Source organism: Lactuca sativa, chromosome 7 (assembly GCF_002870075.4).
Source record: "Lactuca sativa cultivar Salinas chromosome 7, Lsat_Salinas_v11, whole genome shotgun sequence".
Taxonomy (NCBI): Eukaryota; Viridiplantae; Streptophyta; class Magnoliopsida; order Asterales; family Asteraceae; genus Lactuca; species Lactuca sativa.
In genome coordinates this window covers 34,251,272-34,258,218 of record NC_056629.2, presented here as the reverse complement: position 1 = coordinate 34,258,218, position 6,947 = coordinate 34,251,272, and the positions used below count along the sequence as shown (strand labels likewise).

The following is a 6,947-nucleotide window of genomic DNA, read 5'->3' as shown; positions in this document are numbered from 1 at the left end:
TAAATCAATTTCAATTCAAAATTTGAAAATACAAACTCCTATCCTATTAACATTTTCAAAACATATGGCAAAATATTATGTTTATTTTACTTAACAAATTAATTCATAATTAATTACAATCGACAATACGTTGATTTTTTTGGAATTTCTTATTTTTTCTTATTTATATAATATTTTTAAATATACCGACTGTGGTTTCCACGAGTTATAACCTAGTAATCTAATAAAAGAGTATAGATTTGTCCGCGTGTTATTTTCTCCTAATTTACATTTTTTTCACATGAAATCTGAATATTACATGTGCCATGTATTATATCAATTCCCACTTATAAAATTGAATCAAAGAAATTTGGTGTATCACAACCGGTGTGATATCTCTTGTAGTATTTTGAATTGATATTTGAGATTCACCTCGTGAGGTTCACCTCGTGAACCAAGTATGTTCACCTCGTGAATTTGATCCTGATCATCTCCTAGGCTTTCCATGTATCTTCTAGGCTCGAAAGGTGTCATGCAACGAATTCACCTCGTGAATTTCAATGTTCACCTCATGAAGGTCTCGAAGTTTGTGCCCCGAAATTCAAAAATCCATATTTTTCGCATACGAGCTCCGTTTTTGATGTTCTTTATATCCACGTGTAGGTGAAATTATGCTCTACAACTTTCGTTTAGACTCCATCGGCGAATTTTGAATTCATTTTTATTATTATATTTTTAACACGTCGGGACACGAAAAGTCCATTAAAAAATATTAAGTTCTTCATCTGACATCCGTTTTCTTCTGTCTTTTTATCATTGAACTACAATCAACGAGATCTTCGATTCTCGTTTAGGTTGTGTTGGCTAAAAAACACTCGATCTTTATTTCGAGTTTTTAGTTGTCTACTGCTATACTGAAACTTAGAAAAATCATAACTTCCTCATACGAAGTCATATTTTGACGTTCTTTTTATGAAAGTTCCCGGTTTAAAAAATACTACGACTTTCATTTAGATTACTAAGGCTAAAAAGTAGTTTATCGAAAAGTCACTTTTTACGCTATACAGCGTCGTGCCGGTTTTGTCCCGGATCTTCGATTGGTCATAACTTCTTCGTTATAACTCGGATTTTGATAAGGTTTTCGCCTAAATGTTTCTAATGAGATTCTTTACAACTTTTAATAACAAAATTTCACTTATTTCAAAATTTATATTCTCGTTAAATTTCGATATTTTTCTTTTGATTGGAATCTCATAAGACTTCCAATATTTTCCGATTGATTCTAAACATAGTTTTACTTCATTTCTAGTAAAAACGATTTGTTAGAACTCAATACTTAAATTTCATATAATATTTCATAATATTATTCACTTTTAAAAATACATAACACGATAATTGAACGTGTATGTTACATTCTTTCACCCGATCAACGTCAACATGCCTTGCTTTGATCGAATTCCAAAGCGTTTTAGCTGATTCAACATCTCCTAGTTGCATAATTAGTGATTACAGTATCGCTTGGTAGATCAATCCAATTGCCAGATAGTTTTTTCTTCGTTTTGTTTTGTTCCTGGATCAATTATGGTCCAGGCCTTGTGAATTCTCAATACCAATTTCATCCTTAGTGACCAGACTGTGTAATTTGTTGAGTTCAGCATGGGACATCCTACTGTAGTTGACCCAATCTCCTTCACTCTCACCGTAGGAGGCTCTGCGCCCTCTTCAACAAGTAACAAAATCGATCTCACAGCCATCCGTTCCTTGGCTCTGATACCAATTAAAGTGAACAAGAACAAAATCAAAATACCTTATTTATTTTATTAGGAAAATAAACTCAAAAGCTAATTACAATTGTTCTCATAATCATAAACTTCATTATAGATATGTATATATAGATTCTAATCACCGACTTGTGAAATAGAATATGGAAACTAGGAACCGACTTGTTAAAATAGTTTCCTAAAACTTAGTTGCCTAAATTGGATTGATTTATCCTCAAACTTAGGATTCCAATAGTTTTGTCATTAATAATGTTAATTTAACAAAAACATATATGGATTAGACCAACCGAACATTTAAACTTTAGAAAAAAAAAAAAAAAAAAAGACTTAACAAATGATAATCAATAAAGTAATACACGAATAATGATCATAAATAATGAAAGAAGCTCATCTCACTCCTTGTACGATGATAACTAAGATTATTAATGTGGTTTGAAGTTGTGAAAAAAATACACAAATAATGAAAGCACAAGAAATTGTACCAAAAATCATGATCATAATCAGATAATCATTTGATCAAAGCTAAGGATAGTCGAGTAATTTAAGATTTATCTCTTAATCAGTTCTTTTGTACAACAACTACTTGCATGCTATTGAAAATTTGTGTTTAAATGCCAAATTATTTTGATGATAAATTAGTTCTATCAAATGGAAAACTTGATGAAAATGGTGTTCTATGGGCTAAGTTTGTAACTTTGATAACACCCAAAGTATGTTGCTATTTTGTGGAAAAAGGTGATCATTTCCAACCAAAACTAAATAAAAGCGAAACATTATGGATTTAAACTTGTGGAGTGAAGATTATGTTCGATATGGGAAATTGAAAAAATTCATAGAGTGGCAATCGTATTTACGAACATCACTATTGAGAATGCTCAATTCAAAATTCCATGGAGTAACAAATTTATATGTATTTATAATTCCTTTGACAATGTGCAGCTTAAACATATATTACATGCAACATTAATCAATTAACATCATCACCTTTACGACCACGATCAAACAAGAATACCTCTCAAACGTAATCACTATCAGAGACAGTGAATCATTATTAGAGTATGAAGGTGACATAACATCAAGAATTTGCATATTTCATGCAAAAATGTAGGTTGTGTTTATTTACGGAAAAACAGTTTTCATTTTCCCTTTTTTGTTTTCCTTTTCGGTTTATGTTTTCCGAGTTCAGTTTTCATTGGAAAATTTAGAAAACGCGTTTAGTTAAAACTTATTTATTTTTCATTTTCAGTTTTAGAAAATTAGAAAACGTGTTTAGATATGTATTTTTTTATCCATTTTCATTTTTAGATAATGGTAGCGGTGGTAGGGTGGGGTGGGGACAGCGGCGGCTGCGGTTGCGGCTGGCAATGGTGGTGTCGATGATGGCGACAGTGGTGGTGATGGTGATAGTGGCATCGGGGGTGGCGGTTGTGGTGGTGATTACGTACGGTGGTGGTGGCAGCGGTAATTTGTGGGAGTGGTGGTGATGGCAGCGACGATGGTGGTGGTTATACTGGTGATGGGTTAGTGGTGATGGTGATGGTAGTTTGGTGATTGTGGTTGTGGTGTTGGGTGGGTGGGTGTATGTGCATGTTTGTGGGTATGTATGTTTGTGTGTGTGTGTGTGTGTGGGGGGGGGGGGGGGGGTTATCGGTGGGATTGGGGGTTAGGGTTTGGGTGGGGTGTGGCTGGGTGTTTGTGGGTGAGTGGGGTGGGTGTGGATGTGAGGGGGGGGGAGTGGGTGGGGGTCAGTGTATGTTTATGGTTGTGTATGTGTGTGTGTGTGTGTGTGGGGGGGGGGGGGTTGTGGGGGGTAGGTGTAAGTTTGTGTTTATGGGGGTGGGGTGGGTGTGGGTGAGTGTTTGTGGGTGTGGAGGGGGTGTCTTTATAGGGGTATATGTGTGCTTGTGGGGGCATTTGGGTGTGTATGTGTGTGTGTATGGGGGGGGGGGGGGGGGGTTGGGGGTGGGTGTGGGTAGGTAGGGGTGTAGTGGGTTGGGGTATTAAGGTAGGGGTAGGTAGAGGTGAGTAGGGTGGAAGTGGCTGTGCAATATTTTAGAAAAACTTTGGAATTAAGAAAATGTGGAAAACAATGATTATCAGTTTTCCAAAAATTTCAAACTTCTTTGTAATTTTAGAAAACAGAAAAATTTCATTTTCCATGAAAAATTTAGAAAAATAAACGAACTAAATGCGTTTTAAAACTTCTTATTTTTCTCGGAAATTTTTTCCAAAAAACACCCAGTTTTTCCGTAAATAAACGCACACGTAACCTTTCAACACCCCTAAGTACAAAATTTAGACTTGAGTGAAGGTTAGTTGAAAAAAAAGGTTAACCAATAAAGTACTATTAAAGCTAATGATGATATGATTTTCCATGTTAGGTAAGGTTTCATGACCGTTTGTCAGGAAGAGTATAACAAACAGTTGAATTGATATTTTAAGCGGATATGAAATATTTGAATTGCTCAAGAAAATGCCATAAATCATAAAGAATGGAAACTACAAAAAAAAACGAAGCTTATAAACTAAAATAAATGCGTTGGAGTAACAACTAATAATACATTGACCAAATAAAGAAAGATCACATTAGACGGTCAATCGATCGATAATTTTAAGTAAGAAATGATCCAAAACACAAAAGATGAAAATATTTCACAACAACAAAAATGTCTAAACACGAATTCAATGCATCACCAGTCTCTACTTTCAACTGAATCACTCTGAATCATCCTCACTCTCTCTCTCACTTTCACTCTCACTCTCACTCTCACTAGACCAATTATAAGTAACACCCGGAGGTGTGATATTTGATGGAACAACAAAACCTTTAGCTTCCAAATGAGGCACAACCTACCAACAAAAAAATACAAGTGAAAAGGATAACAAAAATTAGATCGATGCATTGCATGTATGTATTACTTATGAATACTGCAAGCAAAAATATAGCTATGACATGTGGTAAGAATATACAGAAACCCAAGAAACAGAAACAAACACATTATTAATGGTCTATAAACAGTAAAGTACTAATAAAGCTAATGATTCTATGATTTTTATAAAGATATAAATTGTCAGAGGAAAAGAATTTTACCTTAGAACAGAAACTTCCAATTTTAAGCTCCTTGAGATAGAGGTGGTTTAGAATAAATCTTTTAAGCTTCCTTCCTTTAGATGTTCTACACAAATGCCGCATCTTTCTATAATCTAAGTCAGCTTTGACTAAAGAAAACACATTTGGCCAAGAAAGCTTCTCCAATAACATATCACCTTTGATTGTTAGTGATAAAATATTCGGAGCATTGATTTCAAGAGTATCATGAAGATCATCATAAAAGTATTTAGGATCATAGTATTCAGATACCACCAACTTCTTTACGCTTTTTGAAGTAATATTGAGGCGCTTATAGCCATAGCACCATTCCAATTCCAAAGTTTCCAATAGAGGACTACCATATAATATGTTTTCAATCAAATCTTCATCTAATTTCCCATTGGAAATACACAAACTCCTAAGATTTTTCCAACTAATCGCCCCAGTTGGATTCAGTATGCACCCTTCTAATGTCAGATGTGTAAAACATGAACTTATGAAAAAAACTTGATCTACCATAAATTCAGCTTCTATTGACACACCACCTAATGTTAAATCAAGCTCTTCAACGTTACATCTTATAGCATAACGAATCCAGTTGTTGACTTGTGATTCGAATCCGCTATAAGTACTGGTATTCACTACGAATTTCTTGAGCTTCCATGGGCAACATTGAGTTAGGGTTTTGTCAACCGTCAAAACGAAATCGGACCATGGGAGATTATTCTGATCATGTTTAAAAACTAGAATAGGAAGCAAAGTCCAAAGATGTTCCCATCGTTTAGAGAGTGTACCTGTTCTAATCGCGTCTTTTGTGTAGGGTAAACGAGACAGGATTTCAACAAGCACGCAATCTGGCAACATGCTGATTCGATCATCTTCCGATTCATCTCCGATTTTCTGAAACTTTCTCCGTTTTGAGGGAATTTTACGTTGAGTTTCTCCTTCTTTCACCATTTCTACGGCGGCAGCCGGCAACCGACTCCACGCTGGTTTCCCCCTCGAAAACACTACACGAAACTCACATTCGACGCAAAAGTATACTATTGGAGTATTAGTGAAAAGAAGTTCTGGTTTTACCCCTACACTTTGAAAAAATACAGACCAGACCTTATAACAGTGAGAACTATTTCGATTTTCAACTCACTTTTTATTGATTGATTATCACCCAAGTGTTAAAAATATCCGTTAGACATGCAAACCAAGTTTAATTTTATGGTAATTAATCACATCTCTTACTCTAGCAAGAAAATTGAGTTTGAACAAATGCCAAAAAAATTTAAGAACTATGGCAAAATCAGATTTGTGCTTTAAGGGATAGAACCAAGTAAATGGAGAGAATTCATCGGCAAAAAAAAATTCATATAACCATATGTAGATGAAACAAACAGTTAAAGGGTCTCACAAATCACAATGTATCATATTCAACACATGCAAAGATTGTTTTTCGTTTAAAGGAAACAGAAGCTCATGACTTTTAGAAATCTCACAAGATGAGTAAACACCAGGTTTAGGTAAAAGAGAAGTAACAAACAAATTACCATGTTTATATAACAAAGAAATAGTAGAAAACGAAACATGTCCTTTAGGTAAAAGAGAAATAACAAACAAATTACCATGTTTATATAACAAAGAAATAGTAGAAAACGAAACATGTCCTAGACGGCTATGCCAGAGCTCATAAGACACACACAACCGATTTGAGTTTAGTTGAGCAACCAAAGCTTTATGACCATGCTAAGCACATAGAGCCCATTATCAACCATGCCCTTTGCTAGCACCTCTTTGGTGTGTTGTTTCTGAATTGCAAATTTATGATTAGAGAACAAAACATCAATAGGAGAATCAGATGTTAATGTACTTATGGAAAGAATATTCTTGGTAAGTTTTGGAACCAAAAGAACATTTGCTAGATTAATATCTTTTGTAAGAGATGATTTACCAATTTGAGAGATATTTAGAATATTACCATTTCCAAAAGCGACATATTTATTCCCATTGTATGGAGTGGAGGTGGTAAGATTAGTAGCCGATGGTGTCATGTGTGTAGAAGCGCCAAAATCAACATACCAATCAGAGGAGTTATCATGAACATT

At 34.7% G+C, this 6,947-nt stretch overlaps 1 protein-coding gene across 1 annotated transcript; it reads right to left on the bottom strand.

Moving 5' to 3' along the window:
* Positions 1-4,304: 4,304 nt before the first annotated feature.
* On the bottom strand, positions 4,305-6,192 carry LOC111880796 (F-box/LRR-repeat protein 25). Its single transcript, XM_023877209.3, has 2 exons — positions 4,852-6,192; positions 4,305-4,610 (listed from the first exon to the last, which is right to left on the bottom strand). The coding sequence occupies exons 1-2, from the start codon at positions 5,806-5,808 to the stop codon at positions 4,476-4,478; spliced, it is 1,092 nt and encodes a 363-aa protein (XP_023732977.1). The 5' UTR covers positions 5,809-6,192; the 3' UTR covers positions 4,305-4,475.
* Between the last annotated feature and the right edge of the window lie 755 nt (positions 6,193-6,947).

Coding starts and splice junctions, on each gene's coding strand:
- LOC111880796 (XM_023877209.3), bottom strand. CDS start 5,808: ATGGTGAAAGAAGGAGAAACTCAACGTAAAATTCCCTCAAAACGGAGA. Junction 4,611..4,851: donor TTGGAAGTTTCTGTTCTAAG/GTAAAATTCTTT, acceptor TTTTGTTGGTAG/GTTGTGCCTCATTTGGAAGC.